General features: G+C 39.5%; 1 protein-coding gene across 2 annotated transcripts in view; it reads right to left on the reverse strand.

Moving 5' to 3' along the window:
• The window catches only part of HSF5 (heat shock transcription factor 5), a 67,772-nt gene that overhangs the window by 19,966 nt on the left and 29,312 nt on the right, over positions 1-18,494 (reverse strand). For both annotated transcript variants that reach the window (XM_511908.8, XM_016932654.3), the window contains exon 5: positions 18,195-18,372. In XM_511908.8, the coding sequence (XP_511908.2) occupies positions 18,195-18,372 (178 nt within the window). The remainder of the gene's footprint in view (positions 1-18,194; positions 18,373-18,494) is intronic.

An 18,494-nucleotide genomic window follows, 5' to 3' on the forward strand; every position in this document is an offset into this window, starting at 1 on the left:
CAAAAGGTAATGAGATAGTAAAGAATGACTGGGCTGAGTGTCAGGTGAGAGTGGGGATCCAGAGAGTAAGCCTGGTACTTGAGGCTACTTTTACCTTTGTGACATTTGCCATCTGTAGGAGATTGAGAGGCTGAGCTTTGCCTTTTGGGTCTAGAGGGACAAATGTCAGAGACTGGGCTTGTCAAAGGTTGAGTTCTGATGAGATTCCCACTTTTATGGCTAGGATCTCAATAAGCTGCACCCAGGAGAGGATGAACCACAGGGAAACAAGCCCTTGCACAGTTTGTGGTCAGAAAAATCTCAGGCTCTGAATTGGATTAAGGTGATCCCTAATTGCCAGTGACCCCAATTGCCTGGTAGAAACAAATCTTATTTGAGGAAGATAATGTCATCCTAGGCCTTAAATTATTTTTACAAGTAACTTTTCAAATACTATTCTTCAAATACTATGTCCAGCATACAGCGAAAATAACCAGTTACATGAGGGAGTAGCCACTATGGTTGAGAACCAACACAAATGAGACAACTGAAAGAGACCTGTGGAAACTCCATATACTGGAATTACCAGAATTCAGCAAGAAAACAACCATGCTTACTATTTCAAGGAGGCAAATTCCAAGCTTGAAAAATTTTGGCAGATAACTAGAAACTCAAAAATGTGACCAGAGGTCTGGAAAAAAGAACAAACAGAAATCCTAGAATTGAAAAATAATCAAATTAATAACTCAGTGGATGAGTCAAACAGCACATTAGACCTAGTCTCAGAGAAAGAGTGAACATGAAGGTAGAAGAAATAACTCAAAAAGGAAATGTGGAGGAAAAAAATATGAGAGGTTTAAAAAAATTAAGACATAGGGAATTCAGGGAATAGGAAAGATGTGAACAACATAATCAACACTTAATCTAATTGACAGATAGAACACTACATTTAACAACTGCAGAATACACATTACTTTCAAGTGCAAATGGTATATTCACCAAGATAGACCATACACTGGGCCATGAAACAAGTCTCAATAAATATAAAGGATCAAAATTATACAAAATGTATTCTCTGACCACAACACAATTAAATTAGAAATCGATAACAATAAAGTAACTAGGAAAACCTCAAATATCTGGAAATAAATATAAATTTATTTAAATATCTGGGAATAAATCTAAAAATGCATGAATCAAAGACAAAATCACAAGGAAAAAGAAAATATTTTTAACTGAGTGATAATGGAAATACAACACCAAACTTTGCTGGATGCAGCTGAAGCGATGTTTAAAGGGAAATGTATAGTTTTAAATGTTAATCTTAGAAAAGAAGATCTAAAAGCAGTGACCTGAAGTTCCACCTTAAAAAATCAGAAAAGGAAGAAGAAAGTAAACCCAAAGTGATACGAGAAAGGAAATAATATAGATAAGAGTAGAAATCAATGAAATAGAAAACAGACAATGGAAAAAATTAACAAATACAAAAGTTGGCTTTGAAAAGAAGTAGGCAACAAAAACTTGATCATTCCAAAAAAAAAAAAAAAAAAAAATCCCTGAGGACCACTTCAGATGAGTCCATGAAGGATAGTGAACCAGGAAGAGCCCTCTTGGAAGGGAACGCCAGAGGTGATGGAGACAACAAACAGAAAAATACTCCCAGAAAGCAAAAGCAGGGCTTCACTGATGGGCTAACCAAGGAATTTATCCTACTGTCAAGGCAGAAAATCTTTGCAGTTTCCATCCAGCAGGATTTGATAAATGCTGTGAAACAGCGACTGTTGTATGTTTCCTATTTTTCTCTTTTTTGAGTGAAAGTTTTACTTGTTACATATCCTATTCTAATACTCTAATTTGGGTATGTGTGAGTGAGGGGGGAGGATGGATAACTTGTTTTTTATGTTACGAGACAAGAGCCATCTAACAGAAAAGAACTTCATAATACTCAAGAGATCCTGACTTTAAGCAGGATGCCATAATTGTATGGGTCTTTGGCATTGTCTCTCTTGGGGAGAATGTGAGCATGTTCTATGTATACTAACATGGCTGTGCTCTGATAATTGGGTAGTCAAAGCAGTGGATTTGGCAGAGGCTGTCCCCCAGAAGTCATTTACCTCTTCTTTCATGGTGGTGGAATGCTTAGGTGGGTACATGGTCACCTAGCCAAAGATTTCTTTTCCAAAACTACCCTAAAATTAATTGGCTGTGGCTATGTGATCAAAGTCAAAGAGCTGTAAACATACAGGATGTATATAACTTTTCACCTTATTTCAAGGGTGAGGTCCTCCAGTACAGTGTTGAAGATAAGTAGGGAAAGTGGCCATCCTTGCCTTGTTCCCAGTCTCTGGGGGGTAAATGGTTTAGCTTTTCACCATTATGATCTTTACTGTACATACTTTATAGATACTCTTTTATTGGTTTGAGGAATTTTCTGCCATTCCTAGTTTGTTGAGAGTTTTTACTATAAAATAGTGCAAAATTTTGTCCAGTGCTTTCCCTGCATCTATTAAATGGTCATAGTTTTTCTCGTTTATATTGTTAATATGGTGAATAACATTAACATTTGAAAAATAAGCCTTGCATATCTGAGACAAACCAAGTAGAGTTTGTCTCATAAGTGGAAGAGATGGGCTAGACTTAGTTAGTCCTTTAATTCTTTTTTGTTTGTTTGTTTTTGTTTGAGATGTAGTCTCTGTTGCCCAGGCTGGAGTGCAGTGGTGCCATCTCTGCTCACTGCAACCCCCACCTCCCAGATTCAAGTGATTCTCCTGCCTCAACCTCCTGAGGAGCTGGGACTACAGGCATGCAGCACCACACCCAGCTAATTTTTGCAATTTTTTTTTTTTTGAGACAGAGTTTCGCTCTGTTGCCCAGGCTAGAGTGCAGTGGCAGTGATCTCGGCTCACTGCAAGCTCTGCCTCCCAGGTTCATGCCATTCTCCTGCCTCAGTTCCCGAGTATCTGGGACTACAGGTGCCCACCACCACGCCCGGCTAATTTTTTGTATTTTTAGTAGAGACTGGGTTTCACTGTGTTAGCCAGGATGGTCTCAACCTCCTGACCTCGTGATCTGCCTGCCTTGGCCTCCCAAAGTGTAATTTTTGTATTTTTTAGTAGAGACAGGGTTTCACCATATTGGCCAGGCTGGTCTCGAACTCCTGACCTTGTGATCCACCTGCCTTGGTCTCCCAAAGTTCTGGGATTACAGGTGTGAGCCACCGCATCTGATCAGTCCTTTCATTCTTAGTTCCCCAACTTGCTGACTGCTGAAACAGAGATTTCTAAGTCCCACCCCGTCTTTCATTTTTTTTAAAGGAGAAACATCCAATTTCTAGCTATCAACGCTCTTCAGAAGGAGGCAAGGATATGTGGATGTGTTAACTACTCTATATATGACCCGTTAATCAACTTGCCTGCTCTCGAGCCCTCTGCCCCAACCCATCCCCTACCAACCAACCCCATCCCTCAGTCTCAAGCATTTCTTCCTTTGTATACACTCAGGAAATCATCTTGTCTCTGAACCTTTGAATATACTGTTCTTAAATCATAATCAGAGGTATCTATCCTTTAACTTTCTTTTTAGTTTCTCTTGTTATATTAGTTCAGTAGTCTAGTACGTGTAACCATAAAGTAATGAGAATAATTTTTAACAAATATACCCAAACTTATATAAGAGAAACTTTTCCCTCCAGAGTATTATCTGAAAAGGTTATCTGCTTATTCGAGTGACTGTGCCATTACTAAGATGATGTAGAAAAAACATATGGTTACGTCTGGGGAAGACATAAAGGGAACAGTATGGGGAGGTAGTAGTCAAAGGGAATTCTGGCCTTAGCAGTTCTTACAAGGAGAATGTATTTGTGCACTGTTTGTGAGATTAAAACTTAAAAGTAAAGATTTCATTTACAATAGCATCAAAGAGAATAAAATAGGAATAAATCTAACGAATGAGGCAAAAGACTTTTACACTGAAAATTACAAAACAGTACTGAAAGAAATTAAAGATGACACTAATAAGTAGAACACATTCCATGTTCATGGACTGGAAATATTGTTAAGATGTCTATACTACCCAAAGCAATCTACAGTTCAATACAATGTCTTTCAAAATCTCAGTGAATTTTTTTTAAAGAAATAGAAAAATTCATACTAAAATTCGTATGGAATCTCAAGGGAACCCAAATAGCCAAAACAATTTTGAAAAAGAACAAAGTTAGGGGACTCACACTTCTTGATTTCAAAACATACTACAAAGCTACAGTAATCAAAACAGTGTGCTACTAGCATAAATTCAGCCAAATATATCAATGAATATTCAATAGACTAAATATCACATATATTATTAAATGACCTTCAACAAGGGTGCCAAGCCCACTCATTGGGGAAAGGACAATCTCTCTATTTAACAAATGGTATTGGGAAAACTGGATATCCACATGCAAAAGAATGAAGTTAAACGCTTACACCATATATGGAAACTAACTCAAACTAACTAACTTAGGTCTTTAGGATTAAAGACCTAAATGTAAGACTTAAGACTATAACAATCCTAGAAGAAAACAGAGAGAGATAACTTCACGACACTGGACTTGGCAATGCTTTCCTGGATATGACACACAAAGCACAAGGAAAAGAAAAAAAAGCAAAATAGACAGATGGGACTACATCAAACTTAAAAGTGTCTGCTCATCAAAGGACAAAACAGCATAAAAGGCAACTCACAGAATGGGAGAAAATATTTGTAAATCATATTCGCTAAGGGGTTAATATTCAGAATATGTTTTAAAAACTCCTACAACTGAACAACACCAAAAAATCAAACAAACCAATTGAAAAATGGGCAAAAGACTTGAATATACATTTTCCAAAGATGATATACAAACAGCCAATGAGTATACAAATGATACTAAACATCACTAATTATCAGAGAAATGTAAAAAAAAATCAAACCTATAATGAGGTATCTATCAGCTCATGCTCACTGAGATGGCTACTTACAGAAGCCTTCCTTAAAAAAATCCAGGAAATAATAAGTGTTGATGGGGATGTGGAGAAATTAAAACTCTTTTGCAATGTTGGTGGGATTATAAAATGGTATAGCAGCTATGAAAAACAGTACAGAGTTTCCTAAAAAAATTAAAAATTGGATTAACCATATGATCCAGCAATCCATTACTGGATACATGCAAATGAAATCAGGATCTCAAAGAGATAGTTGGAGCCAGGCACGGTGGCACACGCCTGTAGTCCCAGTACTTGGGAGGCTGAGAAAGGAAGATTATTTGAGTCCAGGAGTTTTGAGTCTAGCCTGAGCAACATTGTGAGGCCTCATCTCTTAAAAGGAAAAACAAAACAGATATTTCCACCCCCAAGTTCACAGTGGCACTACTCACAATAGTCAAGGGATGGAAGCAACCTAAATGTCTATTAAGAAATGAATAAACAAAATGTCATATGCACGTACAAAGGAATATTATTCAGCCTTAGAAAGGAAATCCTGTCACATGCTACAACATGAATGAACCTTGAGAACATAATATAGTCACAAAAATACAAATGCTGCATGATTCCACTTATATGAGGTACCTGGAATAGTTAAATGCATAGAAACAGAAAGTAGAATGGTGGTTACTAGGAGCCAGGGGAAGGAGGAAAAGGAAAGTTGTATTTAATGAATATAGAGTTTCAGATTTGCAAGATAAAAATGTTCTAGAGATCTGTTTCAAACAATGTGAATATACTACTGAACTGTGCACTTAAAAATGGTTAAAATGGGGCTGGGAGTGGTGGCTCACACCTGTAATCCCAGCACTTCGGGAGGCCAAGGTGGGCAGATCACCTGAGGTCAGGAGTTCGATACCAGCCTGCCCAACACGGCAAAACCCTGTCTCTATTAAAAATACAAAAAAATTAGCCAGGCATGGTGGCAGGCGCCTGTAATACCAGCTACTTGGAGGCTGAGGCAGAAGAATCGCTTGAACCCAGGAGGCAGAGGTTGCAGTGAGCCAAAATCGCGCCACTGCACTCCAGCCTGGGCGACAAGAGTGAAACTCCATCTCAAAAAAAAAAAAAAAAAGGTTAAAATGGGGCAGAGGCAGAGCAAGACGGCAGTTTTGAACCCTCTAGTGATTTTCCCCCCACAGGAACATCAACTATCCATTCAAGAAAACACCTTCACAAGAGCTGAAGAAATCAGGTGATGGATCATAGTGCCTGGATTTAGCATAACAAGAAAAGACACATTGAAGAGGGTAGGAAGGACAGTCTCACATTGCCCAGAGCACCCTACCCCCAACCCCACGCAATGCAGCATAGAGAAAATCTGTACACTTAAGAGAGGCAAAGGGAAGTATGGGGGAGATTTTGCATTTGAACTTAGTACTGGTGCCATCGCAGCAAAATACAGCAAGAGGCAGAATCCTGTGGCCCTTGATTCCATGCCAATGCCCATGGAAGGGGCATTCAGATCTGTCCTGGGCCAGAAGATAATCCACTGCCACAGTGGGAAGAAAGTGAGTCTTGGCCTGATCCACTATGGGCTGACTAAAGTGGCCTCAGGTCCTGAATAAATTTCAGTGGCAGGCAGGCCAGAGCAACAGTGGTTCTTGGGTGAGCCCTAACACTGTACTGCTGTGGGAGGCTGTAGGCTTGGGGTGCGACCCAACACAATACCAGTTGCAGTAGCTATCTGAGTGCCACGTCATCCCTGTCCCAGCTATACACAGTAAAGTGTGGTAAGAGACTACTGTGTAAAAGAGAGAGAAGACCGGGCACAGTGGCTCATGCCTGTAATCCCAGCACTTTGGGAGGCCGAGGAGGGCGGATCATGAGGTCAGGAGTTGGAGACTAGCCTGACCAAGATGGTGAAACTCTGTCTCTACTAAAAATGCAAAAATTAGCCAGGTGTGGTGGCACACACCTGTAGTCCCAGCTACTTGGGAGGCTGAGGCAGGAGAATCGCTTGAACCTGGGAGACAGAGGTTTCAGTGAGCCAAGACTGTGCCATTGCACTCTAGCCTGGGCGACAGAGCAAGACTCCATCTCAAAAAAAAAAAAAAAAAAAGAGATGAAAGAGTGCAGGGGACTCTGTCTAGGAACCTAGTACCAGCCCCACCACATTAAAACACAGCACCTGGCAGAACACCAAAGCCCCTGATTCCACTCTAGTGCTCCTGGATGGTGCTTCTATACCTACCCTGGGCAAGAAAGCAATCTGCCACCCCAGCAGGAAGGACCCAAGTCCCAGCCAGCTTCACCACTGTCTGACTAAAGTGATCTCAGGCCTGAATAAGTGTCAGTGGCAGTCTGACAGTAGTGACAGAGGGTCTTAGGCAAGACCTGGTACTGTGCTGCTCTGTGATGCTGTGGGCTTAGGGTGTGATCCAGCATAGCACCGGCTGCCACAGCCATGGGAATACCCATGTCACCCCTCCCCAAACTCCAGGAAGTGCAGCATGGACAGGAACTCCTTCAACTTGGGGGAAAGAGAGGGAAGAGTGTAGGGGGACTTTACTTGAGAACTCAGGGAACTCTCCCTGATCTTCCTCAGGTTCATTAGGACTGGAGACTAGGAGTCTGCAAGAGCTGCAGCGTACGTGGGCTTAGGGTGCCCTCTACTGCTGAGTGGTTACAGTGACCACAGGCTTAGGGACCTCAACAGGCAGTCCTCTTTGAATTTCTGGAAGGCCCTCTGAAGGAGGACAGGTACAAACAGGGCCAGACTGCAAAGACTGGAATAAATACCTAACTCTCTAATGCCCAGATATCGACAAATGTCCACTAATATCCAGAACATTCATCTGGGCGCAGTGGCTCATGCCTGTAATCCCAGCACTTGGGAGGCCGAGGCAGGCAGATCACATGAGCCCAGGAGTTTGAGGCCAGTCTGGCCAACATGGAGAAACTGCATCTCTACTAAAAATACAAAAAATTAGCCAGGCCTGATCCCAGCTACTTGGCAGGCTGAGACATGAGAATCACTTGAACCTGGGAGGTGGAAGTTGCAGCGAATTGAGATCAGGCCACTGCACTCCAGCCTGGGTAACAGAGTGAGAACCTGTCTCAAAAAAAAAAAAAAAAAAAGGAAGAAAGAAAGAAAAAGAAAAAAGGAAATACACAGTCAGAGGAGAAAAAAAGAACTAAAAGGAACAAAGAATGCCTATAAGATCTATGGGACAGAATTACAAAGAGCAAATATAAGACTCAATGGCCTTAAAGAAGGAATAAAGAAAAAGGGGTAGAAAACTTATTGAAATAAACAGTAACAGAACACTTTCTAAACCTAGAGAAAGATACAAATATTCAGGTACAAGAAGGTCAGAGATCACCAAGCAGATCCCAAATGAGACTACCTCAAAGCATGCAATAATCAAACTCTTAAAGATCAAGAACAAAGAAAGAATCCTAAAAGCAGCAACAGAAAAGAAGCAAATAACACACAAAGGAGCTCCAGTACATCTGGCAGCAGACTTCTCAGCAGAAACCTTACAGGCAAGAGAGAGTGGGATGATGTATTCTAAGTGTTGAAGGAAAAAAAATTGCCAATCAAGAATACTGTACCTAGCAAAGCTATCCTTCAAACATGAAGGAGAGATAAAGATTTTCCCAAACAAAAGCTGAGAGAATTCATCACCACTAGACCTGTTTTACTAGAAATGTTAAATGTGCAACAAGAAAACATCTGAAAGTATAAAAATCGTTGATAAAATTAAGCATACAGAGACATTCAGAATACCCTAATACTGTAATTGTGATATATAAACCACTGATATCTTTATTGTAAAGCCTAAGACAAAACTATTAAAAATAATAAATACAAAAAGAAGAAAGATTAATAACTACAACAGTTTGTTAAAAGATAGGCAATATAAAAAGATGTAAATTGATAACATCCAGAAGTCAAAGTGTGAAGGGGGATGGAGTTAGTATAGAGTTTAAGGATTTCTTGTTTGTTTGTTTCTTTTCTTTTCTTTGCAATCAAAGTCAAGTTGTCATCAGTTTAAAATAAATTATAACTGTAAGATGTTTTTTGTAGGCCTTGTGGTAATCATAGACAAAACCCATAACTGATACACTAAAAATAAAAAGCAAGGAATTAAAATAAACTACCAAAGAAAATCACTTACCCACAAAGGAAAGCAGTAAGAAAGGAAGAAAGGAGTTACAAAACAACCAGAAGAACTAACAAAATGGCAGTAATAAGTCTTACCTGTAAGTCATAACTTTGAATATAAATGGACTAAATTCTCCAATTAAAAGACATAGAGTGGCTGAATGGATTTTTTAAAAGACCCAACTATATGCTACCTATAAGAAACTCACTTCACCTATAAAGATACACACACAATGTGCCGGGCACAGTGGCTCATGCCTGTAATCCCAACACTTCTGGAGACCGAGGCAGGCGGATCACCAGAGGTCAGGAGTCCAAGACAAGCCTGGCCAACATGGTGAAACCCTGTCTCTACAAAATCTGCAAAAATTAGCTGGGTGTGGTGGCAGGCACCTGTAATCCCAGCTACTCAGGAGGCTGAGGCACGAGAATCGCTGGAACCTGGGAGGCAGAGGTTGCAGTGAGCTGAGATCATACCACTGCACTCCAGCCCAGGTGATAGAGTGAGGCTCCACCTCAAAAAAAAAAAATTTTTTAAAAAAATTTTAAAAAGATATGCATAGGCTGGACACAGTAGCTCACACTTGTAATCCTAGCACTGTGGGAGGCCAAGGCAGGCAGATCACTTGAGGTCAGGAGTTTGAGACTGGCCTGGCCAACATGGTGAAATTCTGTTTCTACCAAAAAATACAAAAAAATTAGCTGGGCTTGGTGGCGTGTACCTGTAATCCCAGCTACTTGGGAGGCTGAGGCACGAGAATCGTTTGAACCCAGGAGGCAGAGTTTGCAGTGAGCCAAGATCGCGCCATTGCACTCCAGCCTGGGTGAGAGAGTGAGACTTTGTCTCAAAAAAAAAAAAAAAAAGATATGCATAGAATGAAAGTGAAGGGATGGAGAAGAATGTTCCATCTTTTCCATCATCCAAACAAGAAGAGCATTAGCTATACTTACATCAGATAAAATGGACTTTAAGGCCAGGTGCAATGGCTCACGTCTGTAATCCCAGCACTTTGGGAGGCTGAGGCAGGTGGATCACCTGAGGTCGGGAGTTCGAGACCAGCCTGACCAACATGGAGAAACCCTGTCTCTACTAAAAATATAAAATTAGTTGGGTGTGGTGGTGCATGCCTGTAATCCCAGCTACTTGGGAGGCTGAGGCAGGAGAATCACTTGAACCTGGAAGGCAGAGGTTGCAGTGAGCCAAGATCGCGCCATTGTACTCTAGCCTGGGCAACAAGAGCGAAACTCCATCTCAAAAAAAAAAAAAAAAAAGGACTTTAATTAAAACCAATAAAAAATAATGATAAAGGAGGCCAGGCACAGTAGCTCACGCCTGTAATCCCAGCACTTTGGGAGGCCAAGGTGGGCGGATCACTTGAGGTTAGGAGTTTGAGACCAGCCTGGCCAACATGGTGAAATCCTGTCTCTACTAAAAATACAAAAATTAGCCGGGCATGGTGGCGGGCGCCTGTAATCCCAGCTACTTGGGAGGCTGAGGCAGGAGAATCGCTTGAACCTGGGAGGCGGAGGTTGTAGTGAGCTGGGATTGTGCCACCACACTCTAGCCTGACCAACAGAGTGAAACTCTGTCTCAGAAATAATAATGATGATGATGATAAAGGGGTTAATACAGCAGGAGGATATAAAAGTTGTAGATATATACACACCCAACACTGGAGCACCTAAATATATAATGCAAATATTAACAAACCTAAAGGGAGAGATCAACTGCAAAATAATAATAGTAGGGGACTTAAACACCCAGCTTTCAGCAATGGACAAATCATCCAGACAGAAATCAGCAAAGAAACATCAGAGTTAACTGTGCTTTAGACCTAATGGACCTAACAAACATTTACAGAAGATTGCACCCAACTGCTACAGAATATATGTTCTTCTCAACAACATATGGAACAATCTCCAGAATAGACCATACGTTAGGCCATAAAAGAAGTCTTAACAATTTTTTTTAAAACTGAAATTACGTCAAATATCTTTTCTGACCACATGCAATAAAACTAGAAATCAATACAGGAAGAACTTTGGAAACTGTTCAAATACGTGGAAATTAAACAATATGCTCATGAACAACCAATGGATCTATGAAGAAATTAAAAAGAAAATTTAAAAATTCCTTGAGACAAATGAAAGTGGAAATGCAACTACCAAAAACCTATGTGATATAGCAAATGCAGTCCTACGAGAGAAGTTTATGGCAATAAATGCCTACATCAAAAAAGTATAGAGACTTCAAATAAACAATATTATATTACATCTCAAGGAACTAGAAAGACAAAAACAATCTAAACCCAAAATAAGTAGAAGGAAAGAAATAGTAAAGATCACAGCAGAAATAAATAAAAGAGTTTTAAAAACAATATAAAAGATCACCAAAACAAAGAGCTGTTTTGTTGAAAAGGTACGCAAACTAAACAAGCCTTTAGTTAGACTTTAAAAAAAAAAAAAAAAAAAAAAAGGAAGGCCAGGTGTGACTCATGCCTGCAATGCACTTTGTGAGACTGAGGCAGGAGGATTCCTTGAGGACAGGAGTTCAAGACTAGCCTGGGCAACCTAGCAAGACCCTGTCTCTACAAAAAAAAATTTTTTAATTAGCCAAGCATGGTGTCACACACGAGGAGTCCTAGCTACTCAGGAAGGCTGAGGCAGGAGGATCACTTAAGCCCAAGAGTTCAAGGTTGCAGTGAGCTATTATCATGCCACTGCACTACAGCTTCGCAACACAGTGAGACCCTGCCTCGAAAAACAAAGACAAAAAAACAAAAAAGAAAGAAAGAAATAATAAAAAAACCTCTAAATCAGAGTTGAAAAAGGAGTCATCACAACTAATACCAGAGAAGTACAAAGGATAAGAGACTACTATGAACAACTACACATCAACAAATTGGAAAACCTAGAAGAAATGGATAAATTCCTGAACACATAAAATGTATCAAGGTTGAATCACAAAGAAATAGAAAACCTGAAAAGACCAATAATGAGCAATAATATCAAAGCAGTAATAAAAAGTCTCCCAGGTGGCCTGGCATGGTGGCTCATGCCTGTAATCGCAACACTTTGCGATGCTGAGGCAGGAGGATCACTTGAGGCCAGGAGTTTGAGACCAGCCTAGGCAACATAGCAAGACTTCATTCCTACAAAAAATTTAAAAATTAGCTAGGCGTCACCGCACCATCTGGGAAGTGAGGCGCACCTCTGCCCAGCGGCCGCACCATCTGCGATGTGAGGAGCACCTCTGCCTGGCCTCCACGCCACCCTCCAGGTGTGAAATGGCAGCCTTGTGTGTGTGATCTTTCTGCCCTCCCCAAGTTTGCATGTTCAACAGTGAAGTTTACTTTTAAATTAAAAGATTTAAATTGGGGAAGATAAAAAAAATAGCTGGGAATGGTGGTGCATGCCTGTGGTCCCAGCTACTCAGGAGACTGACATCAGAGGATTACTTCAGCCCAGGAGGCTGAGGCTGCAGTGAGTCATAATCATACCACTGTACTTCAGCCTGGGTGACAGAGGGAGACCCTGTCTCAAAACAAACAAACAAAAAGTCTCCCAGCAAAGAAAAGCCTAAGGCCTGATGGCTTCACTGCTAAATTCTACCAAACATTTAAGGCACTAATACCAGTTCTACTTAAACTATTCCAAAAAATTGGAGAGGAAGAAATATTTTCAAACTCATTCTATAAGGCCAGCATTACCCTAATACCAAAACCAGACAAAAACACAACAAAAAAAAAGAAAACTACAGGTCAATATCCCTGAAGAACACACATGCAAAAATCCTCAACAAAATATTAGCAAACCAGGCCGGGTGCAGTGGCTCACGCCTGCAATCCCAACACTCTGGGAGGCTGAGGCAGGCACATCACTTGAGGTCAGGAGTTTGAGACCAGCCTGACCAACACGGCGAAATCCTGTCTCTACTAAAAATACAAAAATTAGCTGGGCATGGTGGCAGGCGCCTGTAATCCCTGCTACTCAGGAGGCTGAGGCAGGAGATTCACTTGAACCTAGGAGGCAGAGGTTGTGATGAGCTTAAGATCATGCCATTGCACTCCAGCCTGGGCGACAGAGTGAGCAAAACTCCATCTCAAAACAACAACAACAACAACAACAACAACAACAACAACAAATTAAAAAGATCATTCACCATGATCCAAGGGGGATTTATCCCAGGGATGCAAGGAGGGTTCAACATATACAAATCAATCAATGTAATACATTACATTAACAGAATCAAGGATGAAAACCACATGATCATTTCAACAGATGCTAAAAAATCATTCAGTAAAATTCAACATCCTGGCCGGGCATGGTGGATCACACCTGTAAACCCAGCACTTTGGGAGGCCAAGGTGGGCAGATCACCTGAGGTCAGGAGTTCGAGACCAGCCTGGCCAACATGGAGAAACCGCGTCTCTTCTAAAACACACGAAAAAAATTAGCCAGGCATGGTGGCACGCGCCTGTAGTCCCAGCTACTTGGGAGGCTGAGGCAGGGGAATCACTTGAACCTGGGAGGCAGAGGTTGCAGTGAGCCGAGACTGCGCCACTGCACTTCAGCCTGGTGACAGAGTGAGACTCTGTCTTAAAAAAATAAAAATAAAAAAATAAAATTCAACATCCCTTCATGATAAACACAAACTGGTCATAGAAAGAACATACCTCAACACAATAAAGGCCCTGTATGACAAACCCACAGCTAACATTACATTGAATGATGAAAAGTTGAAAGCTTTTCCTCGAAGATCTGGAACAAGCCAAGAATGCCCACTTTCACCACTTTTATTCAACACAGTACTGGAAATTCCAGCCAGACCAATTAGGCAAGAGAAAGAAATAAATGGCATCCAAATTGGAACGGAGAAAGTCTAATTGTCCTTGTTTGTGGATGGCATGATCATATACATAGAAAACCCTAAAGATTTCACCAAAAAAATTGGAACTAATAAATGAATTTAGTAAAGTTGCAGGATACAAAATCAACTTACAAATATCAGTAGTGTTTCTCTATATGCCAATAGTAAACTATCTGAAAAAGAAATCAAGAAACCAATTCCATTTATAGTAGCTACAAAAAAATTAGAAACAAACTTAACCAAGGAGGTGAATTATCCTCACAATGGAAACTATAAAACATTGATGAAAGATGTTGAAGAGGACACAAATAAATAAATGGAAGGATATCGCATGTGCATGGATTGGAAGATTATTGTTAAAATGTCCATATTACCCAAAGTGATGTACAGATTTAATGCAAGCCTTATCAAAATACCAATGACATTCTTCACAGAAATAGAAAAAAAATTCTTAAAATTCATATAGCAATACAAAAGACCCCAGACAGCCAAAGCAATCCTGAGCAAAAAGAACAGAGCTGGAGGCATCACCCTACCTGATTTCAAAATACACTACCAAAGCAATAGTAACCAAAACAGCATGGTACAGGCATAAAAATAGCCATCTAAATCAATTGTAACAGAATAGAGAACCCAAAAATAAATTTATACATTTATAGCTAACTGATTTTCAAAAGTTGCCAAGTACACGCATTGGAGAAAGGATGGTCTCCTCAATAAATAGTGCTGGGAAATTTGGATGTCCATATGCAGAAGAAGGAAACTAAACCCCAATTTCTCACCATATATAAAAATCAACTCTAAATTGATTAAATACTTAAATGTAAGATTCAAAACTATGAAACTATTAGAAGAAAACATAGGGAAAATGCTTCATGAAAATGGACTGGGCGAGGACTTTTTGGATAAGACCTCGAAAGCACAGGCAACAAAAACAAAAATGGACAAATGGGATTACAACAAACAAAAAATCTTCTGCATAGCAAAAGACACAATACAATGAAGAGACAACCTACATAAAGAGAGAAAGTATTTGCAAACTATACATTTGACAAAAGGTTAATATGCACAATACATAAGGAATTTAAGCAACTCAGAAGCAAAACAAATAAAAAAACAAAAAACAGTCTGATTTTAAAAATGAGCAAAAGATCTGAATAGACATTTCTCAAAAGAAGATACACAAATGACCAACAGATATATGGAAAAATGCTCAATATCACCAATCATCAGAGAAATGCAAATCAAAACCACAATATCACCTCACCCCAGTTAAAATGGCTATTATAAAAAAGACAAAAAATAACAAATGCTGGCAAAGATGCAGAGAAAAGGGAACTCTTATATACTATTTGTAGGAATGTAAGTTAGCATAGCATTATAGAAAAACAGTATGAAGGTTCTTAAAAAATTAAAAATAGAACCACTATATAATTTAGCAGTCCCACTACTGGATGTATCTCCAAAGAAGATGAAATCAGTATGTTGAAGAGACATCTCCACACCCGTGTTTACCACAGCACTATTTACAATAGCCAAGATATGGATCAACCTAAATACGCATCTACAGATGAATAAAGAAAATGTGATATATATATATATATGTGTGTGTATATATATATGTGTGTGTATATATATATATATACACACACACACACACGTACGTACATAAATATACAATGGAATACTATTCAGCCATAAAACAGAATGAAATCTTGTCATTTTTGGCAACATAGGTGAACCTGGAGAACATTATGTTAAGTGAAATAAGCCAGGCGCAGAAAGACAAATACTACATGATCTTACTCATATATGGAAGCTAAAAAAGTTAATTTCATAGAAGAGAGTAGAATAGAAAATACCAGAGGCTGGGGAAAGTAGGAAAGTGGGGAGATTGGGAGAAGTTGGTCAAAAGTTGTAGTTAGATAGGAAGAATAAGCTTTGGTATTCTATTACGCAGTAGCATAATTGTAGCAAATAACAATGCAGTGTATATTTCAAGACAGCTAGAAGAAAAGGTTTAGAGTGTTATCACCACAAAGAAATGATAAATGTTTAGAGTGATGGATATGGTAATTATCTCAATTTGATCATTACACTACATATACATGTGTCAAAAAATCACATTGTACCTCATAAATATGTACAATTATATTTAAATTATAAATTAAAAATAAAAATGGTTAAAATGATAAATTTTATGTTACATGTTCTTCAACACAATAAAAAATTAAAAGGAAAGAATATGTGCTCTACAGGCAGACAACTTAGGGTAGGATATTAGCAATATTAGTTTATATGTGACTGGCCATGCATGGTGGCTCATGCTCATAATCCCAGCACTTTGAGAGGTCAAGGCAGGAGGACTGCTTGAGCCTAGGAGTGCAAGACCAGCCTGGGCAACATAGTGAGACCCCATCTCTATAAAAAATGAAAAAAGGCAGCTGGGTACAGTGGCTCATGCCTGCAATCCCAGCACTGTGGGAGGCCGAGGCAGGCAGATCACCTGAGGTCAGGAGTTCAAGACCAGCCTGGCCAACATGGCGGAAACCTTGCCTCTGCTAAAAATACAAAAATTAGCTAGTCGTGGTGGAGTGTGCCTGTAATCCCAGCTACTCAGGAGGCTGAGGCAGGAGAATCACTTAAACCTGGGAGGTGGAAGTTGCAGTGAGCCGAGATCACGCCATTGCACTACAGCCCGGGCAACAGAGCAAGACTCTGTCTCAGAAAAAAATAATAATAATAATAATAAAGAAAAGGAAAAGGAAAGAAAAGAAAAAAGGGCCAGGCATGGTGGCTCATGCCTGTAATCCCAGCACTTTAGGAGGCCGAGGTGGGTGGATCACTTGAGGCCAGGAGTTCAAGACCAGCCTGGCCAACATGGTGAAACCCCATCTCTACTAAAAATACAAAAATTAGCCGGGTGTGGTGCCACGCACCTGTAGTCCCAGCTACTCGGGAGGCTTAGGCATGAGAATTGCTGGAATCCATGAGGTGGAGGCTGCAGTGAGCCAAGATCGCACCACTGCATTCTAGCCCGGGCAACAGAGCAAGACTCTGTCTCCAAAAAATGAAAAAATAAAACAAATTTATATGTGACTTTGAACAAGTTACTTACTCTAAGCCTAAATTTCCTGATGTTTAAAATGACAATGCCACTTCCAACAGATTTGTCCTATGGCACAAAAATGGATACGGTAAATATTAGTTCCTGCCTTTCTCTCATCTAAATTGCCTTCAAGGCTCATGCCATTGTGTTAAACACCTTCAGTGGTAAGAAATCTTTAGTCTTTAATTATGGATTGGAAAATATAATCAACTAAAAGTGTGCAAGCTAAATTTAGTGAATAAATGATGGACAGTTTTTAGCCTAAAAGACATTTTGCAGAAAGAACCCTATGAGTCTGAGCTACACCATGATCATATCACTATTAATTTACTTTTTGGAAAAATTCTCACAGAAGTTCTCAACATTTTTCAAATTATTGTAGGTTAAAATGATGGTCTGTCATTTTAACCTACACTGTCATTCTGCCTGCACTGCATGCCCCTGACATGAACATAATTCTAGAATATTAAAATTGTCCACTGCAGACTTTGGTAACTTGATTTTTGGATGATATGAGACACATGTTTTATTAGATGTTACTATTTCTTCAAAAAATATGATTTTGTCTTATTAGAATCAACTGTATGTGCCTAAAACAATCACTTATTCTGGGTTCTTACAAACCACAAGAATAACAAACCATTCATTGGTATAGGGTCATACTTTATAGTATCTTTAAAATGCGCTCAGGATAATATCCTAAATTTCCATCTGATTTTCTCTTGTCACAATATAAATGCATGCCCTCTTGTCCTAGAGTCTGTTAATAACAGAGTAAGTACAACTACAATTTCGAAGTCTGGCATCTGAGGATACTTATTAAATCATCCTTCATCCTTGCCTTCTCCAAGTTAAATAATCTAAATTCCTTTGCTTATTCTTAATATGTTCTATATTTTCAAAGCCCAAATCATTATATGCAATATTAGGAAAATAACTATTACATACTTCACAATGATAATTAAGAACAAATATAGAGTTAAAATTACAGCTATGTAAAAATAGCAATGTGACAGGTCTAATACAATTATGAATAATAAATGGAGACCCAGAAAAAATGTCATTCATATATTAATTCTACAGCGTGATTCTACTTCTGGCATTCTAGAGCACAATAATCCTTACCAGGGGACTTTCCTTGTTGTGAGTTGCTTCTGTGCTCTCTGTATCTGGCTGGAGTGGCTAAACCTGTGTCTTCACTAGGCTTGCTAGCAGGCCCCATTTCTGAAATGAGGAATCCCATCTGTTCTGACGGCAAGATATTCTCACGTGAACTGGTCTGGCATTTTATATTGGCATCCACCTAAAATATTAAACCCATTCATTATTTGAGATTTCCTCCAAATATCTGCTAAAAGTTAAGATATTTTATCAGAGGAGTTCTATTATGGGAACATGATCCAACAAACAAGCTTATAAGGCTTT

Source organism: Pan troglodytes, chromosome 19 (assembly GCF_028858775.2).
Source record: "Pan troglodytes isolate AG18354 chromosome 19, NHGRI_mPanTro3-v2.0_pri, whole genome shotgun sequence".
NCBI classification, from domain to species: domain Eukaryota; kingdom Metazoa; phylum Chordata; class Mammalia; order Primates; family Hominidae; genus Pan; species Pan troglodytes.